Source organism: Fringilla coelebs (assembly GCF_963513975.1).
Source record: "Fringilla coelebs genome assembly, chromosome: 2".
In the NCBI taxonomy this organism is placed as follows: Eukaryota; Metazoa; Chordata; class Aves; order Passeriformes; family Fringillidae; genus Fringilla; species Fringilla coelebs.
This window is the reverse complement of record NC_140029.1, coordinates 102,656,653-102,680,760: the sequence shown is the minus strand read 5'-3', so window position 1 is coordinate 102,680,760 and position 24,108 is coordinate 102,656,653. Positions and strand designations below refer to the sequence as shown.

Here is a 24,108-nt window from a genome sequence, read left to right as displayed (position 1 = left end):
TGTAAAAGTTTCCATCTGGTATCATCTACTTCGAATCCATCAACACTCAAAATGAAATCCTTGTGTTGGAGCACTTCTGAAGACACTTGCTCCCTGCACATGGTGAACCCTTTTAGGAACACTTTTCTTAAAGTAAGACTTAGTGTCATATACTTTCCCTTAGAAATGCTAGAGGTGACTCCAGTACAAATGCTTATGTAAAGGAAGGTTACTTAGAAAATAAGTATCTTGTATATTAAAGCAATTGAAGCACAAGGCAGACATATGTATTTGTCCTTGCAGACTCTTTGCCAGGGCCATATGGGATGGCTGAACTCCCTTGAAGTTATATAACAATATCAAGCAAAACAAAATTTGCATAGTGTCCTTGTGGATATGTACAATGAGATGTCTTACTGCTCTTTTTTCTTGTTTTGCTGGGTTTTTTTTTTCCACCATGTAAACTTTGTGGCAATTTTGTATATATGTGGGAAAAGAGATGGTTTACAAGTTCTTGCTGTCTAGTTCAGGGGCTAGTTTGGTTCTAGTTCAGTACCATGGGGAGAGCACTTTAATGGAAACGGGGGGGGGGGAAATGTTATGTGGAAGCTGTTTATTTTGTTTCAAGTCATTCATTCTATTCTGGTTAGCTCACCCCCTCTCCCACCCCACTTTTGTTAAGCTAACTTTGTTACAGTTTTACTTTCTAGCATGTCTTCTCCCATCCCCAGTACTTTTGAAAGAACCATCAGTTTCAGCAAAGCATTTCTGCAGAAAAGCCTGTCACATCTTCCTCAAAGCACTGTGATTGTTCTGTAATTCAACTTCAGGAAGCTTAAAGCAAATATTATGGTGTCTTGTAATCAAGACAAATTATTTGTTTCTTTCATCTAAATGCCGTGCTTTTTTTAGGAATGGAATATATATTTCAAAGAATGAGACAGCAGATGAGGCTGGAGAAGCATTTGGATGATTGCCATTGCTTGCATTCACCTGTATTTCCAAAGTCACTTTTTTCCTGGAGGATTCCATCTAGTTTTGTGACCTCTATGCTCACAATATATCATCAAGCACTCAAGTGCTTACATAAAATTTCTTTAACTGGGCAGAAAGTAAGCTTGGCAGCTGAACATCTGGTCCTGTTCACTTGTTGGTTTCTGACACAGTGGGAGGTGGAGGAGCTTTTGGAGAAAGAAGAAGGGGAAAATGGCAATTTCTGAAAAGAGCAAGTCATATAACAATCGTAGTTGTTGAAGCACTAGTAAGTCTGTAAACCTTTCTGGTTAATAAAAATTCAAGCAGGCATCCAATTTCTCCCAAAGATTTTTTGTAGGGAAAAAACATGAAAAAAAAAATTCGGTACTGAACCTTTTTGAATTTATTCCTTTTTAGAAGTTCAAAACTTAGCAGTTTTCAGTAAGAGATAGGAAAATAAAACTTGAATTGAAATAGCTACAATTTGATTCTGATTGCTTAAAGAGGTACAAAATGGTGAGATTTGATTTGGAAAGAGCAGACCCTACAAGTAAGAAGTTTCAATAGATATATTTCATAGCTCTTGGGTGGATTAACATCTTAAGGATTGAAAATGCTTTTGACCCCATCCAAACCACTGAATCAGATTCAAAGGGGGACAAAACATATTATTGTCTGGATGGAAAAATGATGTATTATTTTTTTTAATACTAGATAATTTTAACAAAACAGGCTCTATTTGTTGTTCACAAACTCCTGATATACTACTTGGAGGTAATGATGGAAAATTCCTGAGAAATTACGTTTGCTCAAATGAATACAATATACAGCCCAAAATTATTGTATCTCAGCCTGCAGAAAGTGCCCAGTATGAACTGGGAGACAATCTTGGGGGTGTTATGTGGACTTGTGTATGTTTGTTAGAGTTGGACAAGTGTTTGTGTTTGGCATACTTGTAAAAATATGAGGAAAATATATGCAGTGTGAGAAACAACCTCTCACTTTAAAATTTCAGAGGTTTACTAAACCTAAACAAATACAACAAATGACTGAATTAAGAAGAAAGAGCAGTGCTGGGAGCATGGAACTAAACCACCACATGCTCACCCACAGCATGGCTGCTCCACCTTTTATACTCCTGGTGTTGCATCAGGTAACCCCAGCCCCTCCCAAAGCCCATCAGTCAACTCTTCACTGTCCATTGGTGGAGACTCCTTTCTTGCAATTTGATTGAAGGTCAGGTGTTGCCATGCTGTGCCCCCCCAGCAACAAACCTGCCCTCCCCATAAATGCCCTGGCTACCAAGGCCATCCCGTGATAGCAATAAAATGGGAGGGGAAAGAGCGCTATGGGGAGAACACATCACAATAACATAAATATACATCAATAAAACTTCTTAACATACACATAATATTAATCTCTTCATTGTGAGAGCCACCCATCACATTACCCTTCTATAACATGCAGAAAAACAGCAATTTAATGCCTACTATGTGAGGCAGACAGCAGTTTGCCACTAGAATGTATAGACAGTACTTGTCTCTGGAGGCCCTGTCCCATAACTGAAGCCTTCTAGTAGCTAACAAAAATGAGTTAAAAAATGTTGGAAGTCAGGATTTTTCCTTCTTTTTTTTTTTTCTTCTTTCTCTCAGGGAATTTTCTTCCATTTGTTGCCTAAGAGATGATAATGATGATACTTATGAGACAAAAGATGTGGCTGAGAGGAGGAGGAGGAGGAAGGGAAGGGTGCAGTTGGCCACCCTCTTAGCTGGGGGCTTTCTCTTGGGAAGTGCAGAGGTACCATGTGGTTTTGGCTGGTCACTGGAGCTAGGTTCACCTCCTTGCTCTCTCAGTCTGGGACAGAAAAGAATGGTCAGACTGGTGCTGCTGTGGGGAGAATTTGCTGCCTCCACAGAGTTCCGTCCTTCATGTCCTTCTCTGCTTCTCTTACTGTGGGTGAGGCTTTGATCACAAGAGGGGCCATTGTACTGGTACCTTTTCAACACCGACCTTGCTGGAAAGGACCCTCACCATCATCTTGGGTGCCTTAGCAGAAAACCTGGGATCATTGTGGAGGAAGCATCTCCTGGAAGCATCTCCCGGCTGCCATGTGCAGCTCCGCTGTCTTCCCTCGCTTTTTGCTACACTTAAACCTATCAGCCGTGCCTGCCCAGACATGCCGCAGCTCCAGGGTTTTTGTCTGGAGCTTATTTTGTCACCCCAGTTGTGCTCGCCTGTGCTGTTCCAGCCTTCTGCTCTGAGGTTCCTGCTGCAGTACATATTGCCATCTGGGAGGGCACCAGGACTGGCTGGTGCACGCCTGCCATGATTTTCCAAAGGAATCCCCCCTTTTCCATCTCTCCCGCCAGCCCAGCCGCCATGCCACGCGGTGACACGGCCGCGCCACAGCGCCCCCTGCAGCCGCGGGGGACTCATCGCACCTGCGCGGCCGGGGGCCAGCAGCACCCCTGCTGGCCGTGACCAGAACTGCACCGGAGGGAAAAGCGCTCCATGGACTGAAGCTGTTTTTGGGCCTGGAGGGATTTTTTCTGCTGCTGTTGTTGTTTGTTTGCATTTGTGAGAAACAACTGCTCACTTTAAAAATTTTTAAAGGTTTATTTCAACCTAAACTTCAAAAAATACAACAAGAGGACTAAATAAGGAAAGCCAGCACTGGAAGCCTCCCCGTGGCTGGCTGCAACATCGCTGGCTCATCTTCAAGATGGATGCTTCGTCTTTTATATCTCTAGCCTCTCCTAGAACCTTGTCAGTCAACTCCTTCCTTGCTGTCCAGTGGTGGAGGTCACTTTCTTACATTCTCATAGGAGATCAAGCACTACCATAGTAACAAGCCAACCTTCCCAAATGCCCAGATTGCCAAAACCATCCCATGATAACACATGCTGGGGGAGGACACATTGCAGTAACATAACTATACATTTATAAAACTTCTTTTAACATACATACCTATTCACATACATACATACATACATACATACATACATATTCACCCCTTAATTGTGAGAGCCAACCATCTCATTACTCATCTATAACATGTTGTTTTATATATTTATATATATATATATATATATATATATATATATATATATATATATACTTTCCAGTAAAGAAGTGTTATTCCTTTTCCCATACCTGAAAGCCCTGTAATTTTGAAGTCATAATAATTTGAAGGGAAGGGGGTCATATTTTCCATTCCAAGGGAGGTTCCTACCTTGCTTGGCAGGCACCTGTCTTTCAAACCAAGACAAAAAACATCTCTAAAACTATATCTATAGAATGTATTGGTGTGTTCAGGTGCATGCTCTGGGTCGCTCTTGTGCTCTAGTACCCTTACTGTTTCCATAAAATGGTCTTAACAGTAAATATTGATTCTTTGCACCTTAAACTATCTAAGCTGATTTTTCTGCCCTTTCTCCAATCTTTGAGGAGGTCACCAACAAAGGAGAGAAATTCTCTTAAACTCCTGGCTATTTTGTGTCTCTTGTTTAATGTACCCCTGAGACAGATTGACTGGGATTTTGGGAAGTGTGACAGGACTTTGGTTCAGCTTTGATGCTGTCCAAAACAATGGTGCTGAGCGCTTCTGAAACTGGGATTCAAGCAAGCTGCCCAAGTTATTTAATAACAAAAGGCAATATTCTGTATTTGGGCAGTCTGGTTCCCTGCCTAAATAGAGAAGAGTCTGGGTGGGGATAAGAAGTGATGGCTTTGGTGTAGCAGGACATAGGAGCACTGCTGGCCAGGAATCCCTGCACTGCTTCCCTCTGAGGGTGGTAAAGCCCTGGCACAGGCTGCCCAGAGAAGCTGTGGCTGCCCCATCCGTGGAAGAGTCCAAGGCCAGGCTGGGTGGGGCTTGGAGCAACCTGGTCTAGTGGAATGTGTCCGTGCCCATGGCAAAAGGGGTGGAACAAGATCTGGAAGAAGGTATATTCTTTAACAACTTCCACCAGGTAAATGCCTATTGTTCAATTGCTTGAAACAAATAAGTTTCCAGTCAGGAATTTATACTGCACATTAACAACTCCATCTTGTTTGAGATGTTTGCAACACTTGTAGGAATGATTAAATAGAAGAGGATTATCCCTAAACCCAAAGTATTAGATTATAAAAGAGACACATCTCTGATGTAAAGTAGGGAGATGCATCTGTAGTGGAAGTATGGTTAAATATCAAAAAGTGGCCTTTTGGGCAGAAGTAGTTAATGGTTTTGTTACTTGCCAGTCTTAGAAGCCTTCACATAATTCCACTTCTAAGTCAATTGCCTTTTTTTTTTTTTTCCCTTCCTTTCATAAATAAGATCTATGTCCTGGATATCAGCTAGTGCCCTTTGAATCACGTGATACAGAGGTTTTCTGAAATGTATTAGGCATAAAGAGTAAATGGAATTATTCTCTCTGTGTTCAATGAAGTGTTGTTGAAATGATGGCTCAGGGGTATTTCCAGAAGTTAATGTACTTGTCTTCTATAGCTGTTGTCTTCAGACTCTTTCAGTTGTCTTCAGTCTCTTGTTTTGGGGGATAAAAAGTTGTCTGGGGAAGCTCTGACAACAGGGAATCAGCAATATTTGTAGAGACTGACTAAAGATTTTTTCAGCTTTGCTTATTCCCTGCCACTGCACACTGTTTCTTATTTCGTTTATGTTCCAGCTGTATCTCTTGCTGTGTTGTCAAAACAGGAACAATCCACATGCAGTTGCTACTCACTTTCCAGTTGTGTTTAAGTTCTTAGCCACCTTTCTAAGGGGTAAGAAGGGAGGGGAAACAGTGCTACAGAGGCTTTGCCCAGTTGCTGAAAGACAGTGGCTTTCTAACATAAGTAGCTTTTGGGAGGACTGATTTTTGTGAGAGAAGAATGAGGTGATGCTTCTGGAAGCAGTTGCACATATTTAAAGTTTATTCAAAGCTTTTGAAAGCTATGTGAAAGAGAGCAGAGAAAGAGGATGGAGACAGCCAATTCTTTTGTAGGTATAGACTTTGAGGTGCAGAACATATTTCCTGAGCTAGCTCTGTCACAAGGCACAGTATTTAAGTAGTATGTTCAGTGTAGATATATTAGTAACTTAAACACTCTCAGTTTTGGAATGGGACTAATCAGTTTTGAAATGGGAAAAATTATCTACTGCTTTGTGTTGCTGTTAAAGCTGCAATCTTGCATCTGTATGCTGTGCTTGAATCCCCTGTACCTTTATGGAGCCCTGCTGAAATCTTGCATGTTAAAAAAATCTGGTTATTTTAGATTGCCAGTTGTGTTGACTGAAGGGTAGACAGCTCATTCTTAAGCTGCCTCTGCTGTGGGATGGGATACATGTGCTGGGTGGACAATAATCTCCAAGGAGGTTTTATGGCTAAATAGAACAAGAGGCTCTGTTATAAAATTAGATTGTTTAAGTAGAAGATATGTCTAGACTTGGCTATGAAGAGTTGCATACAAAGAGTTGCATTACATATCTGTAAATTCTGAAATGGATAATCTTTCCTGTATAAGAGTAATTAATTTTGTCCTGTAAAGAATCCATTCTGTTTCTGCCCTAACAGAACAACACCTGATGCTCATAAACAATAAAAACTTACGGGCTTATTTTTCAAAGGTTCTTTCAGCAAAAATGTTGAACTCTGACTGAGTTGGCAATGAGTTTCTCTTTGGGAAGAGAAATGCTGGTAGCAATGTATTATTCAACAAGCCATCTTGTTCCCTTTCTTGATTTCTTGGCCACTCATAGAACTGCTGATGCTCTGTACCATCCAGGCTCATTGCAATAAGTTCAGCCCTGCAACAACAGTGAGAATAAATCTGTAAATGTGCTAGATCCTGTTATAAAACAAAACTATTCTGTGAATTTAGAGCTGAACTCTGAAGACCTTATTTTGTGATCACAGTATTTATGCTGATGCCTGAATAAGTTGTTTCCCAGCATAGTCCTTGGACTGTTCTTCAGTCGAAGTGGTATTATTTTGTCTTAATGTAATCAGAACCAGGGCAACAATTGTTGTCTAGTCCTGGGCACTGGTGAGGCCACCCATGAAATCCTGTGTCCAGTGTGGGCCCTCACTGCAAGAAAGACATGGAAGTGCTGGAGCATGTCCAGAGAAGAGCTTGGGAAAGGTCTGGAGCGCAAGTCTGATAAGGAGCAGCTGAGGGAGCTGGGAATTTTCAGCCTGGGGAAAAGGAGGCTCAGGGGGCAACTTCTCACTCTCTACAACTCCCTGAAAGGAAGGTGTAGCCAGGCTGGGCCATGCTCTTCTCCCAGAGGACAAGTGACAGGACAACAGGAGTGGCCTCAAGTTGTGACAGGGAACATTCAGGTTAGACATTGGAAAGAAATTCTTCTTGAGAAGTGATCTCAAGCATTGGAATGGGGTGCCCAGGGAGGTGGTGGAATCCCCACCCCTGGAGGGGTCCAGTGAATGACTGAACATGGCACTCAGTGCTCTGGTCTAAGAGACAAGGTAGGGATTGGTCACGGGATGGTCTTGGAGGTCTTTAAGCCTTAGTGATTCTGTGACTTCTAAAGGAAACTTTAAGCAATAATTGTGTCACCCAAGTTTCTAGAGCATCAATAGGCCATGAGCAATTGGTTAGAAAGGGAATACAGGCAGAAGTAGGCAAAGTACATGACAAAACATTAGCTTAAAGCAGCATATATGCTTATATGGAAGGCATGGCTTAATAAAATATGTTGATCTATTGACTCTAACAAGTATTCTAGAAATGTAATGTTGATTTCTTCTAATCAACCTTCTCCTTTGAGTGTGAAAAACATCTGTTTGTTCTAGCTTCTCTAGCCATGTGTTAGCCTTAATGGAATTAGAGTGGCTTCAATCTTGTTCAAATGTGCCAGAAGAAGTTTCTATAAAATTTGGTATTAAACAACTAAATTGATGATATTATATGTGTTATCGAGGTTTTGCAGACAGCCACTTTAACCATCAGACTTTTAAGCACAGAAGTTGTGCTGGAGATAGTAGTGACACAGGGGGCAGAATCCTTAATTACATGTGGTTTACTCTAAAAAAAAAAAAATCATGGCTTTAAAAAATAATTTTATTGTGCTTTTACAAAATTGCAGGATTGCTTACTTTTTTTTGTTGTTGTTTTATTTTTGTCTCAGTTTGAGGCAATTTAAAGGAGAACATTCTGGAATGAGTTGCCTCCTCTAAAGGATTCCAACAATTCCTTTTCAGCAATAGAAATGAATACTAACAGATGAAAATAAAAAAACCACACAACAGTTTATTAACAAACAGAATGCCCACAAGGCAGGGGAAAAAGTAAATAACTGCTAGATATCAAACTGTTAGATTTCACCCCCCACACACTGGACCAAAGACCCAGAATGCCAGAGATTACCCGCTCTCAACATGCAATACAGGATGGTGTCAGCTTCTGTCTTGGGAAGGCAGCAGCTTTCAGGGAGCAGTTCCAGCAGCAGACGGAGGCCTGGTGACTCATCTGGCATCAGCCTTCTCCCCAGGACAAAGTGCAGCAGATCACAGCAGGTAAAGCAGCTGGGCTGGAGCCTCTCAGTGTGTTTTCTTCCCAGCTCGGCATGGTTCATGGAGTCTTGCTTCCATCGGAGCAGGGCAGCTCTACTCCTGCTGACACAATGTCCCTGGTCTCTGACCAGGAGCTGCTCAGTTCACCTTAAGGCAGCCCAAAGGCTGCTACTGCAGCATCTCTGAGCCAAGGAAGGAAAAGTTTTTGCCTGGGCCAAAAACCAAACCAGGCCAGCAAAACCCACGCTGCACAGAGCCATGAAAATGCTGGGCAGGAGATTTTAAAAATGCTCATACAAAAGCAAAACTCGTCATCTCCCTGGTCCCCCACACACCAAGTCTTGGCCTACAGGGTGTTAAAGATACAATACCCATTTTTGGGCACAGACCTGAGGATTGTGGAATACACTATCGTAATAAATCACTTTAAGACAATTTTGCAACACTGAAACAGCTTAGTGTAGGTACCTGCAGACAAGATCATCAAATCCCATTACATGAAGGAGCAAACCACTGAATTGTGAATATTGGCTCATGTACTGAGCTTTCCCTTCTTCTGATGCAAAGCTGCAAAGTGTTTCATCGGGGAAATACTTTAGAGGACGTGACTCCTAAAACATCTTTCCTGTGGAAAACTGTGATGATCACAGAGTTAAAATTTATGCTTGATTTAAAAATAGATAAAGCATAGACTTTGTTTATTCCCATTTCCTGTCTAACTTTCCAGTGTTGTTCTAATGTTTTCTAATCTGAATACCTGTATGTTGCTTTGCTTGTGTAGCTTTTACTGTGATGAAGACTGTAGTGTTTTGTAGTTGGGTTTTTAAATTTTCTTTTTCCCCTTTAAGGAAAACTTGGCACCTCTTATACTGTGACCTATTGTTCCTAGCTCTACCTTCCGGAGGATTTCTTCTAATCAACCTTCTCCTTAGACTGTGAAAAACATCTTCTGTTTGCTGTAGCTTCTCTTGGTGCATGTTAGCCTTAATGGAATTAGAGTAGCTTGTCTTGTTCAAATGTGCCAGAAGATGTTTCTATAATATTTGGCATTAAACAACTAAATTATCTATTAAAGGCCTGTAGAATTAAAGTTAAAAATATGCGTTCATACTGTAAACTACAAAGCAGATTGAAGTTACTGGTCATCAAACTTAGCTCTTAGTTGCTTCTGCCAGGAAGGGACTATTGAGCAACCTTGGCAACGTAAAAGAACTTGTGACTGAAAATGGGATGAGCAATTTGGCCATTGCATTTGGATTTTAGGAAGGGTTCACAATATCCTTTTAGCTGTGAGAACTGGTAATCATGTTCCCTGCTCATATTGGCAAAGAACCTGGTCCTTAGTCTGGAGGACAAAAAGCTTAAAAACTAGGTTCAGTGCTGTCTAATACGATGCAGTCCTAAAATTCATGGTTCAAGTGACATTTACACACTGGAAACATCTCAGAAGTCCTTAATTCACAAAGCATTACACAAGAACCTTGCTGAATATTTAGAGAGCAGACTACCAGTGTTGGAAGGACCTTTTTTTTTCTTTTAAATGGCCATGCTAAATAGAATGAAGTCATAGTAGTGTGTCCCAAAGTCAGCAAAATTTGAGTGGGAAAAAGCATCTGTAATGCCTTTTTAAAAACTCACCTCCAGGAGTTACACACATTGCATATAGAAGTATATTCTAGGTCAATATTTGCTTCAGAGAGAATGGGGGTTTTTAAAAAATTAAACAATTTCAGATGTGTCATCTCCTTCATTGGTGGAACATAGTGGGATATAAGGTGGCAGTGCTGACTTGGTCATTATACTTTGCTGCAAATGAGACATTTGTCTGTAGTTGGCCAAATTAGCTATCCTGCCTGCTATTTGAGATGTTTGCTGTGCACAGTTCTGGTTCATTAGCTACTCCTATACCTTTAGAAGCCAGAACTTAATACAGTGTTATATACTCATCCTCTGCAGTGTGTTTTGCAGAAATACTGAGATTAATCAAAAAGGTGTTGAGAAGATCCATTTGAGAGGGACTGAAGATGGCAGACAGGTTGAAACTGGATGATATTTAAGGTTTTTTCCAACCCAAATCATTATATGATTCTATGATGCACAAGAAATTTGGTTCCAGTTTAAATTAATAGGACTAACTACAGGATGAGACGCCCTGTCACTTTACCAATGTATTTTCTTAGAACAATTTTAAATTATGCTGTCAAGGTGTTCCTCCTGAACATCTGGAAACATGCTCCAACAGTAAGGGAACTTGTCTGACTTCACTGGTTCTGAATGAGGAAGGATTCTAGTTTCATATGGAGTATACTGGAATTGTAAGTAATACTGGTTGATACAGTTTGAAAGTAAACTAAATCTGTTTTCAGGATTTTAAGATAAATAACGGGTGTATTTATAGGTTTATAAATGAGGTGACTTCATGAAAGTGTTTATTCTTTCCAAATTGTTTGGCAATTCCAGCAAAAGTCACTTAAAGGTTGTAGGAGACTTCAGAGATCTTTATCGCAAATTGGGGGCCAGAATGGTTGTGTTCATTTTGGGAGTGATGTGGTATTGTTTGTTTCTTCTGGTTTTCCAACTCTCTTGTGTTTCAGAGCTGATTTTACAGTTGGTGTAAATCAATCTTGGTACTTGACTTCAGAGGAACACACTGGTTTGCGTTGGATGCCAGGCTTTATTTTGCAAATTTAATAACATTGTGCAGTTTCACTAGGTGATTGCACAGGGAAGTGTTTCTTCTGGATTGTTACCCCTAGAAATGCAAAGGGAAATCTGTTTATCCAGCTTCAGCTTTGCACTGTGTGATATGAGGGGGGTGGGACAGCCATGGTAAGGGGCTTCTACACCAATGGCCCATTCACGTAGTCTTTTGAAAAAGGGTGGCACTAGACACATGTTCTCAGCATCCTGATGCATCTTAAAATAGGCAACAGCTGAAGCAGCTATAGGCTCTCACTGCATTTACAAGCTGTCTTTGAGCTGCCAATGAGTTGCTGTGGAAACCATTGCTGAGCAGGACCAGGAGATGGCTAGAAAATAGGCTTTTTTTGAGAGCCTGACTAGTTTAAAACCCCATCCCCCATTTGCAGAAGCACCCTCTGAATTGCCATGGAGACAAGAGGAGTACTGGTGTTTTGAGACTTGTAAAAGTGCGAGCTATAAATATTTATTTGGCTAACAGCATATGCTTTCTGTGGTGTCTCTCTGTTGGAATAAACTCCATGCTACATTGAACCTTTGCTAGTTGCACATTCTGTGCATTCAAACCCTTCCTCTCTTCTGTGAGTAGGAAAGAAGGAAGTAATATAAACATTGAAGGAAATTAAATTTTACATTTTGATTACTAATTAGAAAGCATTAAATTATAATTTTTTCCTCAGTATTTCCCCCCTCATGCAGTACTCTTTCAGTTTTGGGGACTACTGAAAGCACTTAGGAGGCTGTTGAGTTTATCTAAAATTGTTGTATGTCTGTGTTCAGTTTTTCAGAAAGGCTGACCTAAATAATCTCTTGCTTTTTTGCCCTGTGCCACTTGACTTTTTTTTCACTTCCACTTTCTTCTGTACAAGCACTTCAAGTTTTGTGTTTCCAGAGCCAACTGTCCTTGGGGCTCTGAAATTAAATTAACCATTCACATGACTTTAAATTCTTAGGACTCCCACTGATAACTTTAGATAATTGGCTCTGAAAACTTCAAAAGTCTTAACAAAAGTCTTTTGTTACTTTTACTTTAAAGACTTTATCTTTTTTTTTTTCTTTTCCTTAACTTGAAAACTAAGACTAAAAACACCATGACGAATGTGCTGACTTTCCAGCTTTCCCCACAAAGCTAAGGATTAAGGTAACTGAGTGACTGAAATTCAGGGGTTTTGCCTTTTTTCCCCCCAGAGATGTGGGATAACTTCCTCTAGCTCTTGTTCAAAATTTGAGGTCTTAATGCTGTGTTTATGTTGTTAACTTAATCACAAGGTCACAGAATGGTTTGGATTGAGGGGACCTTGTTGGAGACTGAAATGTTGTGGTTTATGGCTTAAACATCTTTATGAAGGACTTTTGCCTATTATAGCAAAGGTGTATAACAACAACACTGCAGCAGCAAAGCCCACCCTGGATGGGCTTCTGGACTGAAAACCCTGAACTGGGTTAAACCACCTAAGGCAAATTGAGATAAAATGACACCATCGTGTGAAGCATCTGGAAGAGCATCCACCACAGGGCCCAGCCCAGCACCTCTGGGGTAGAAGCCCCAGCCCCAGGTTTCTCTGCTGCCAAGCTCCCACAGATCCCTACACCAAGGCAGGGAAGGAGGACAGGTTTTGGGAGTGTGGCACGGCCTCTGGCCAGATGCAGGGAACACCCATCCTCCCCCGGGCAGACTGGCCCAGCTGTGGGGCCCCCCACCCCTGGAAGCCACATCTGTGTGAGGGACAACCACGTCAGGGACAGCTGAGGGGGTGCCATGGCTCACCAAGGGCCCCCCACCAAAGGGGTCCCCAGACCCTGCACTGCAGGAGATCCTACGTGATGGAACAGATCTGCAGTCCTGCAAGGGACAGTGCCAAACTTGTCCCCCTGCCGGGAGGTACCTGTGTGTGCCCACATGCACATATAATTATCCACTGGATTCTACCACTTCTTGGTGGGGAACCCTCATTGCAAGAAGACCAGATGGAGGGAAGCAGGGAGACATCACTGGGGACCTTGTAAGGGGTGATACATTTCTACTTAATCTTCCTTCCTTCCTTCCTTCCTTCCTTCCTTCCTTCCTTCCTTCCTTCCTTCCTTCCTTCCTTCCTTCCTTCCTTCCTTCCTTCCTTCCTTCCTTCCTTCCTTCCTTCCTTCCTTCCTTCCTTCCTTCCTTCCTTCCTTCCTTCCTTCCTTCCTTCCTTCCTTCCTTCCTTCCTTCCTTCCTTCCTTCCTTCCTTCCTTCCTTCCTTCCTTCCTTCCTTCCTTCCTTCCTTCCTTCCTTCCTTCCTTCCTTCCTTCCTTCCTTCCTTCCTTCCTTCCTTCCTTCCTTCCTTCCTTCCTTCCTTCCTTCCTTCCTTCCTTCCTTCCTTCCTTCCTTCCTTCCTTCCTTCCTTCCTTCCTTCCTTCCTTCCTTCCTTCCTTCCTTCCTTCCTTCCTTCCTTCCTTCCTTCCTTCCTTCCTTCCTTCCTTCCTTCCTTCCTTCCTTCCTTCCTTCCTTCCTTCCTTCCTTCCTTCCTTCCTTCCTTCCTTCCTTCCTTCCTTCCTTCCTTCCTTCCTTCCTTCCTTCCTTCCTTCCTTCCTTCCTTCCTTCCTTCCTTCCTTCCTTCCTTCCTTCCTTCCTCCCTTCCTCCCTCCCTTCCTCCCTCCCTTCCTCCCCTCCTCCCCTCCTCCCCTCCTCCCCTCCTCCCTCTCTTCCTTTCTTTCTCCCTCTTCTACTATTAAATAAAATATATCAATTTTTTGGTACCAACATCTAACCTTGTTTGGTTTTAATCACATTTTTTTGTATATTCAAACTTTTCTGCGTTTGATCCATTTTATTCACAGTTAGTTCCCTTTCTTCTTCTCTGCTTAGAGTGGATTGCAACAACCCTAAAGCTCATCTAGTTTCAATCCCCTTGCCATGGACAAGGACATCTTCCACTTAACCAGGTTGCTCAGAGCTCCATCCAGCCTGGCTTTAAACACTTCCAGGGATGGAACATCCAAAACCTTTCTGAACAACCTGCTTCAGTGCCTCACCACCCTCACAAGGAAGAATTTCTTCCCAATATCTAATTTAAATCTGTCCTCTTCTAGTTTAGAGACATTCTTCCTTGTCGTGTCACTACATGCCCATGTAAAATGTCCCTATCCGTGCGTCTTGTAACCCCTTTAGGTACTGAGAGGCTGCAATAAGGCTCTTTTCCAGGCTGAATAATCCCAATTCTCTTAGCCTTTCCTCATAGCAGAGGTGTTCCATCCTTCTGATCAACTCTGATCAGTCTTCTGGACTGGCTCCAACAGGTCCATGTCCTTCCCATGCTGGGGACCCCAGAGCTGGATGCAGCCCTGCAGGTGGGGTCTCAGCAGAGCGGAGCAGAGGGCCAGAATCCCCTCCCTGCCCTGCCATCCAGAGGGTTTTGGATGCAGCCCAGGACGTGCTTGACCATACTGACATGTGACTGACTTCACACAATGAAGCTGAGTTTACTCCAGTTGTTTCAGGTTATATTTTGATGCCTAAACCACCAGCTTCAGAGATGGGTTAAGGGCTTTGGGTAGCTCAGAAGACTCCAGCAGAATACTCCAGCTGTGAATACTCCCAGTCTCTCTCCAGCATGCCTACTGGAGGTTGGCATTCACCAAGCTGAACTGATGGAAGGGGAAGGCTGCATAACACAGACCCTGACAGTAGCGTGGGTGGGGAAGAGTGGTGTGTCTGAGCCCCAGGTGCCTGTCAACAACTGCCAGAGTTAACATGGTCCTGCCTGCTGATGCCACTCTAAGCAGGGTTGGTAGCCTTTGGGTTGTAGCAGCCACACCTTGGATTACTAAGAAGAATGGGAGTACTAGTCTGGGTGTTTTTTGATAATTCATAACTAATGCTCTCCAAAGGTAGGCAGCTTTTCCTTCCCCTTTTATGGACTGTAGTCTGTGGGCTTCTTCTAGAGAACTGCTGAGACACTTGGATATTCATTAATCCATGGGATCAGATGGGATCCATCCCAGGGTGAGGAGGGAGCTGGCAGATGAGCTTGTGAACCATCACCGCTCTCCATCATTTACCAACAGTCCTGGCTCACTGGGGAGGTTCCAGGTGAATGGAAGCTGGCCAATGTGATGCCCATTCACAGAAAGGGTGGGAAGGAGGATCCTGGTAATTATAGGCCAGTCAGCCTGACCTCAGTGCCTGGTAAGGTTATGGAACAGTTTGTACTGAGTGCCATCACACAGCACTTACAGGATGGCCAGGGTATCAGACCCAGCCAGCAGTGGTTCAGGGGGGTAGGTCGTGTTTGACCAACCTGATCTCCTTTTACAACCAGGTGACCCACCTGGTGCACGCAGGAGAGGCTGTGGGTGTTGTGTACCTGATTTCAGCAGGGCCTTTGACACTGTCCCACAGCACATCCTGGAAAAGCTGGCAGCCCAGGGCTTGGACAGGGCACTCTCTGCTGGGTTAGGAACTGGCTGGATGGGCCCAGAGTGGTGGTGAGCAGTGCTGCATCCAGCTGGGGCCAGCACCAGTGGTGTCCTCAGGGGTCTGTGCTGGGGCCAGTTCTGTTCAATATTTTCATTGATCACATGGATGAGGGGACTGAGCCTTTCCCTGGTAAATTTGCAGATGACACTGAGCTGGGAGTGTGTGTTGATCTGTTGGAGGATAGGAGGGCTCTGCAGAGAGACCTGGAATGACTGGATGGATGGGCAGAGTCCAGTGGGATGGAGTTTAATAAGTCCAAGTGCCGAGTCCTGCATTTTGGCCACAATAACCCCCTGCAGCACTACAGGCTGGGGACAGAGTGGCTGGACAGTGCCCAGCAGAAAGGGACCTGGGGGTGCTGGCTGACATGAGCATGAGCCAGCAGTGAGCCCTGGGGGCCAAGGAGGCCAATGGCTCCTGGCCTGTGCCAGGAACAGCGTGGCCAGCAGGAGCAGGGAGCTCGTTCTTCCCCTGTACCTGGCACAGGTGGGGGCACACCTTGGGTGCTGTGTCCAGCTCTGGCCACTCAGTTTGGGAAGGACCTTGAGACGCTGGAGCACATCCAGAGGAGGCAGCGAGGCTGGAGAGGGGCTGGGAACACAAACCCAGTGGGGAATGACTGAGGGAGCTGGGGGTGCTCAGCCTGGAGAAAAGGAGACTCAGGGGTGACCTTATCGCTCTCTACAACTTCCTGAAAGGTGGCTGGAGCCAGGTGGGGGTTGGTCTCTTTATCCAGGCAGCAACTGCCAGAATGAGAGGTCACAGTCTCAAGCCGCGTAAAAGGAAATATAGGTTGGATATTAGGAAAGAGCTTTTCACAGAAAGAGTGATGAAGTACTGGAATGGCCTACCCCAGGAAGTGGTGGAGTCACCATCCCTGGATGTGTTTGGAAGAAAAGACTGGATGTGGCACTCAGTGCCATGGTTTAGGTGAGGTGTTGGGGCATGGGTTGGACTCGATGATCTTGAAGGTCTCTTCCAACCTAGTCATTCTGTGAATTCTGTGAAGTATGGCAAAAAGGGAGCCAAAACAGGTGTGCTTAAATGATGTGACAATGGCAAAAGTCCAGGTATCATTTGAGTGCCTTGTGGTAGGTAGTTTCATGGCTGAGAAGTTTGCATCAGCACCTAATTCTGTAGCTGAGGCTTTATCCTGAAGTGGTCACGTCTGAAGGATGGTAACACCAAACAGATGTCCGGTTTCCTATTCTCTTTCAGGGACTTCAGTAATAGAATTGGCTTTATTCTTGAGATGCTGGACTTCCTAAATTTACAGTATCCTCAGAAACCCTTTGTTAAACTTTCCTTTAGACCACCTGTTGTTTAGAACTTGGCAAAACAAATGCAAGACTGTTTTTTCTCTTGTCCTTATAAGTTTGTTTTGATTATGTTCTCATGTAATTTCTTCGAGGCACACTATTTCTTTTGATTTGATTTGACTTATATGTTTTTCCTTAATGATTCGTCTAGCTAGTAGTTTCAGTTTACAGCTGTGAGTGTTTATCAAATGGAAAGTGTGGTTTTTTGGAGTTTACTTCTAAACAAACATAGCTACTGACACGTAAAAGCAGCTTTTTTTCTTTTTTTTTCTTTGCTGGTCTTTAAAAAGCAGCCTGAATAAAAGGTTTACTGGTACAGTAATATGTCATCTTTTCACTATTGCTCTTTATATGGTGAATTAAAAGCCAAAGCTGGAGACTTGGATTCTGAATATTTGGCACAGACATTTCTCAAAGGATGTCTAAGGAAAGAGATGCTCTAGCTTTAAGGACCTCTTCTGTTTTTCTGCCTGATCAGAATATATAATGGTTTTAATATAGTCAGCTGTCTCTGCACCACCTTACATTACTGCTTGAACTTTACAGCTTCTTAAAAAAGGTCATGTATTTGTGTGGTTTGTGTGTGTGAGGAGGAGGGCTGTGTGTACCTTGAACTTCTTTCTCTCCCTATCTCCCCCTCTTTCTCATATTTTCTCCTTAATTGTATTGTGTAATAGAATCTTCATGTATTCTATAAATCCCTTGATGTAAGGCTAAATATGGACTTTCTGCAATTGCAAGCTCCCACTAAAAAACATTCAAAGTAATTCTGTAATGACTTCCATAGCGGAAGGTAAATACCATGGTCCTGCCCCAGAAGTCATAAAATGTGTTTTCCTTTTGTGGCTTCATATTCTGTGAATATTTTGATCATGGCAGTGAGCTGCATGACACCTGTATTAATGAGAAGGAGAGAAATTTCCAGGCCCATGAAACAGAGAATGTAATACAGTGGTGAATTGCATGTACTAGAGCTGTTTTGTGTCCAGACAGAAGAGGCTGATGAGACAATAATTTATAAATGGTTTTATCCACACATTGGACACCTAGAAAGGCTTCCTTTTGAAGTGTTATCAAGCATTAGCTGTTGTCAGTCTCAGAATAAAATGCTTCTCCCCATCATGAAGGAAGATGTTATTTCAATAGATAAATGTGATTTGTTAACTATTGGCGTCTAGAATACGGGGGAAGAGGGGGCAAGGGGGAGATTGTTCTAGAAATATGGTTTGGGTAAAAGTCATTTTTCCCATAAATCTAGATAGGGCCTAATAGGTTAAAAAGAAAATTACTTGCTGATTCCAGGCTTTTCTAGACCTAGCCTGAACAAAAAAAGGAGCTGGGCTGTGTATGGACTTGCAGGAGAAATGGTTGCTTTGGGAGGAGCTGGAGAAATGGTTTCCTCCTCCAGTTTCAACAGGGTGTCAGGGGGCTTATACAGAGGATTTTTAAATTTCTTTCTTTAAAGTTCAGTAGGAAAGCTTTCTTGGAGGGATGGAAAAAATTTCTAAGTGCTATTTGTAGTGCAAATAATTTTTTGCTATTTCACTATCCTCAGAGTACATAAATGTCATTGCTAGATTCTTCATGTCTTTTTTATTTCATATTATAAACTTCTGATTATAAATTTTGGGGTAACAGAAAGTGGATAAAATTGAAACATATTACAGACAGGATAGCTACACACAATTTGGATATTTTGGTAATGTGCACACATGAAAATTCACTTTACACTGTCAGGTGAGGCTGTGTTCTTTTAGCCACAGGAATTGTTGGACATGTATTTGGAAGGAGATGTGAGATAGGGAGAAAGCACCACAGAGAATCCATGTTGGAGCAGGCTCCTGGCAGTAACTGTGACCTATAGAAAGCAGCCCATACTGGAGTAGGGGAGAGCATGCAGAGGAGGAGCAGCAGAGAAGAGCACATTCCCACAACTACTGCATTTACTCTGTTTTAAACTGGCAGTAAACTTAATTTTTTTTCCTAAATTTAGTCTGTTCTGCCTGTGATGATAACTGCTAACTAAACTCCCTGATTCCCTGTCTTTCTATTGACCCATGAGCTTTTTAATCTTATTTTCTCCCTGGTCATGTTGAGGAGGAGGAGCTGTGTGGGTGTCCAGCAGCCACCCAAGGTCAACCCACCACAATATAAAGTGAATGAATAACTGAACTCTTGCTAGTGCCAGGGCCTCAGATACCATTTCTGAGTGTTACTCCATGACTCTGAGGCAGTGGTTATAGATACCTGTAGAACTGTAATTTGTATTTTTAAAGGATGCTGAAAAAACTCTAGAAAATTAAGGAGGAAAAAGGCCATAGGAACAGAATGACTGAAGAATTCCCTCTGTTGTGTCAGACTTAAACCATAAGGAAGGATCTTTAATTGAGAAGAAAACTATGATGGGGTACTCTGGTGTATGGGATCAGTACTGTTTAATGTCTTCATTACTGACATAGACAAAGGGATTGAGTGCACCCTTGGCAGATTTGCTGATGACACCAAGATGAGTGGTGCTCTTGCCACACTTGAAGGATTTGATTGTCATCCAGAGGGACCTGGACTAGCTCAAGAAGTGGCCCATGGGAATGTCATGAGGTTTAAAAAGACTGAATTCCAGGTGCTCCACCTGGGTCAGGCCAAGCCCTAACATCAGTCCAGGCTGGGGGATGAACAGAGCAGCCCTACAAGAAGGACCTGGGGGTGCTGGTGGGTGAGAGGCTGGACATGCCCTGGCCATGTGCACTGGGAGCCCAGGAACCCTCCGTGTGCTGGGCTCATCCAGAGCCCCGTGGGAAGCAGGGCAGGGAGGGGATTCCATCCCTCACTCTGGTGAGACCCCACCTGAAGTACTGCATCCAGCTCTGGGCTCCCAGCAGAGAAAGCACATGGACCTGTTGGAGCCAGTCCAGAGGGCCACTAAAATGATCATGGGGATATGGCATGCCTCCTGTGAAAATAGTCTGAGAAAATTTGGGTTGTTCACCCTGTGAAAGAGAAGGCTCTGGGAACACCTTACTGCAGCCTTTCAGTACTTACAGTGGAGTTACAAGAAAGATGTGGACAAACTTTTTAGTAGGGCCTCTTGTGGGTTAGGACAAAGGTTAATGGCTTTAACTAAAAGAGGGTTGATTCAGACTAGATAGAAGGAGGAAAGGTTTTACAGTGAGAGTGGTGAAACACTGACACACATTACCCAAAGACAGAGTGGATGCCCCATCCCTGGAAACATTCAAGGTCAGGCTGGACAGGGCTCTGAGAAACCTACTCGTGTTGAAGATGTTCCTGCTCATTTGCAGGGAGCTTGAACTAGATGACCTTTAAAGATCCCTTCCAATACAAACCATTCTGAGATTCTATGATGATTCAAACAAAACTTTGAGCACCAAAAGCACAAATGGACTCACTCAAGGCAGAAGTGAGGCACTAACTTCAACAAAAGTAATCAACTGTTAAAAGACAGCCATAAGAATCAAGAAATTGTTGATTTGTTTGTGTCTTCAGGTCAAGACTAAATATTCATCTGCTAGGGTGTGTGCAACTCTTTTTAATTAAGCAGAAATTATTTAGGGATGGACAAAAGAGGTCCGTGTGCTTAAGAACATCTAATTTTGCTATTTTCCTAGTTTCTATCAGTCAAAAAAAGATTGTTTTTAACCAAGTCAAGTTTCTAAACATTGATGGAAACAGGTTCTCAGTTCTTGTCCACATCCACTAGCAATTGTTCAGTTGGCTGATGCAGACGGAGGAAATAGACTGTATTAGAAGTGTCTGTGCTGTCTTCAAAACTAGTGCTAAACCAAGAGAACCTGAGATGCTTCTGAGAAAAAACAAAAAAAGTAGACCTGTGTAAAGAACTGTGTTCAGTTGTTGTTAAGCACTTGCTAGCCTGACGTGGATTAATTGTAATACCTGTGCCCAGCTCCTGGTAGCTGGGTGGGGGTTGATGTAGATCTAGTGGTTATTTCACTTGTTCTTCCTGGAATTTCAGTGTTCTCAATACATGAGTGTGAGGAACCAATTTAATTTTGAGTTCTGTCTCAATATTGTTTGAAATTATCAGTGTTATTGGGGGGGGGGGGAGCCACTGTACAAGTGCTACTTGCAGTGTTAGAGTTCAGGAACATGTAATTATGGAATGATTATATGCAGGTGCTTTTATTGAAGTGCTCTGGGTGTCAGGGGTACAGACCCAAATCTGACTTCGACATGGTTTTGAGCTGAACATGTTTTGTATTCTGTCATTATTTAACTTACATATTAATTATTAAACTTACATTGTTCTGTTGTATAAATTGATTTCATCCAAGCATGGATTTCTCATGATCTCCCTGAAACCCTCAAACATAGTTTCTCATGACTCTATTTATGATTAAACAATAAGTACATCTAATTATTAAGCAATCATCACATCTAACAATCATATCATTTATCATGTACTGATTACACAGGTGCAGTTTCACATGCTCTAGCAAACACAAGGCCTAACATTTCCTAGGGCCTACCCTTAACATTTTCCCAGGGCCTACTAAGCCTAACTTTCTTTCTAACGCCCTGAATTTTCCATGATTTTAAAATCTTTTACCATCAGCAGGAGGCAGCTAGGAGAAGATGGAAAGCCCTGTCTGTCAGGAGACTTTTCCTGGCAACCATCCCCCAGGCAGTAGGAGACCTCTGAGGACACTGACCTCCAGGGGGGTTCTCCAGTCAGATGGTGAAAGGACGATGGCTGCACTGCCGTGCTGGACTGGGCCAGTGATCTCCTCTCGGCATTGCAGACCTTGGGAGGAGCAGGGGTGTAAAAGTAACTGTGTCAGATTCAGAGCTTTTTGTCATTTAGCCCTGACTAGCTGGTTCTTTTGCCCCCATTTTTGCCTTTGCTGGCCTTGCTTGCCCTCGCTCTCTCGCTGTCCCCCTCCCTGGCTGGACACTTGCCGACCATTTCCTGTGTCCAGCCCTACCGCCGCATCTCCCTCACGTGCTCCAGCTATCACCTCTCCTGCCTACCTGCCTTCCTGCCCCATGCCCTGCCTGCTTCATCTCCTGCCTGCCTTGTTCCTGCCCGAGCCACCTGCTTCCAGCTCTGCGTCCCTGACCTAGCCTGTTGCCACGGTCTGCGCCATGGCGCTGCCCCAGGCTCTGCACCTCCTGCCCGAGTGCGCACTGCAGGAGCTGTGCCTTTGCTCCAGGACCTGCAAAGGCTTCTCCCAGTGGGACGTGTGCCCACGCCACCTGCCAGCTGGACATCAACAGCCCACTCTAAGGTTCTTCTGGTAACGCCCATTTTTTCTCTCAGTCACCTCCCCCCTCCCTCCCATTCTTTTTCCTTCTCCTTGTTCATTTTCTGTCTTTTCTATTCTTCCTGAGTAGGGCAACATCCTTTTCACTACCAATAAATGGTTCTCAGATAGACTACTTGCCTTGTTTCACACAATTCCATCCTCAGTCACCTGTTTTAGAAGAACCCCATGCAGTTCCCCCTTAGTGGAATCCAACGAGACATCCAAGAATGTATGGGGATTTTTTCTTTCTTTGAGTTAGAACTAGATAAATCTTGATTATCTTCCTTCCAATGTGTCTTGGTTTGGAAAGACAGGTGCCTGCTAAAGGAGACAGGAACCTCCCCTGAAATGGAGAATGCAAACCCTCCCCACCCCTCCCAATTGGTATGAATTTTAAATTAAGGGGCTCTCAGGCAAAAAATATGGGAGCAGGAAATAACAGTTCTTTAATAGGGAAGGAAAAAAATAAAATGATAAAATAAAACAATGCAATACACTAGAACAACACTGACAAAGTCAGAACTCAACCTGACACCCTGTGGGTCAGGGTGTTGGTAGCAGTCCAGTTGGAAAAGGGGCTGCAGTCCTCCTGGAGTGTCAGGCGTGGTTCTGTTGGAGCAGGGGATCCTGTAGGAAAGGGGTGAATTCTTCCTCCACAGATCCATGGAAGTAGCAGCAGCTGCTGTTCCTCTGGGGAGTCCAGTGGAGAAGAGCCGTGCTGGTGTGTCAGAATCTCCAGATTATATCTGGGTAGGAATGCTTGGCTCCTCCCTCTGGGCGGAGCATCTCACAATGGGATGTTATAGTTCTTATCAGTCATGTGGTGACATTCAATAGCCCCTTATCAGCTGATGTCCCCTGTTGATTATGTTCACTCAGGAAGAGAGATAAGGAGCATTGCCCACTTGACACCAGACAACTGCCATAGAGATGGCAATAGAATACATCTTGCCTTGCAATCTGGAACACCATTTCAAGAAGAATTTGAGATAATTGCCAATTACTGTACATATTTTTTACCCTGTAGAATCTGTAAGTGGTATTCTTCAGAGAATATGCATACCTTGTAAGAAGAATGTCATGGAAAATACACTTACGGATTAATAGATGTCTCCCCAGTTATAAACAGACATTGCCATAGCATAAAATGTTTACTGTTTATATAGAACTTCTAACATGTTAATATCATTATGCTATTGTAAAAAATAATTACTTATTTTTTACAGATGCCAGAACCTGGACAAAAAAGATGAACCGTTCAAGGCCAGCCCTGGTCTAGCTCTTAGTTTGTACTCTTTCTCATAGGCAATGTCTAACTTGTACAGTGTGAGGAGGTCTCAAAAATGTTGCCTGTAGCTGCCAAAGCACAAGCAATGTGGTTTGTGTGAAATCACAAATGTTTATTGCTGAATTGTCTTTTTTTGCTGTCCCCTTGCAGATCCTGATGTGTCTGGAATCTCCATTGAAACAGATAACAAAAATGTAAAAGCAGAGGAGTTTAAAGGTACAGTTTGGGCATTGTTGTGATAATTTTTAATATATACACAATACATGCAAACTGTGTACAGAAGCTGTGCAGTTGTTGAGGTTTTCTTCCTCCATCCTGAGGGGTCTTGTGCCTACTCTCCCCCACTGATTCTGCCTTATCTTGATCTTGTTCCCATTTTCTCTTACTCGAGGTGGGGTTGACCCAGGTGCTCCCCAGAGATCCTTTTCAACCTCACCTGTTCTGTGGTTCTATGACTTGTTTGTCAGTCCTGTAACTTCTGCCTGGTTTCCTTCCACACAATATTATGGGAGCTGATGGAAAGGAGAAACATTAAATATCTTACAAGACAGAAAAGTGAAGGACTAGAAAGGACAGATGTGTTAGTTAATTGTAAGTA

The 24,108-nt window shown here is 43.2% G+C and overlaps 1 protein-coding gene across 2 annotated transcripts in view; it reads left to right on the top strand.

The window, feature by feature from the left end:
• Positions 1-24,108, top strand: part of JAM2 (junctional adhesion molecule 2) — a 43,466-nt gene that overhangs the window by 4,949 nt on the left and 14,409 nt on the right. For both annotated transcript variants that reach the window (XM_084226387.1, XM_084226386.1), the window contains exon 2: positions 23,661-23,726. In XM_084226387.1, the coding sequence (XP_084082513.1) occupies positions 23,661-23,726 (66 nt within the window). The remainder of the gene's footprint in view (positions 1-23,660; positions 23,727-24,108) is intronic.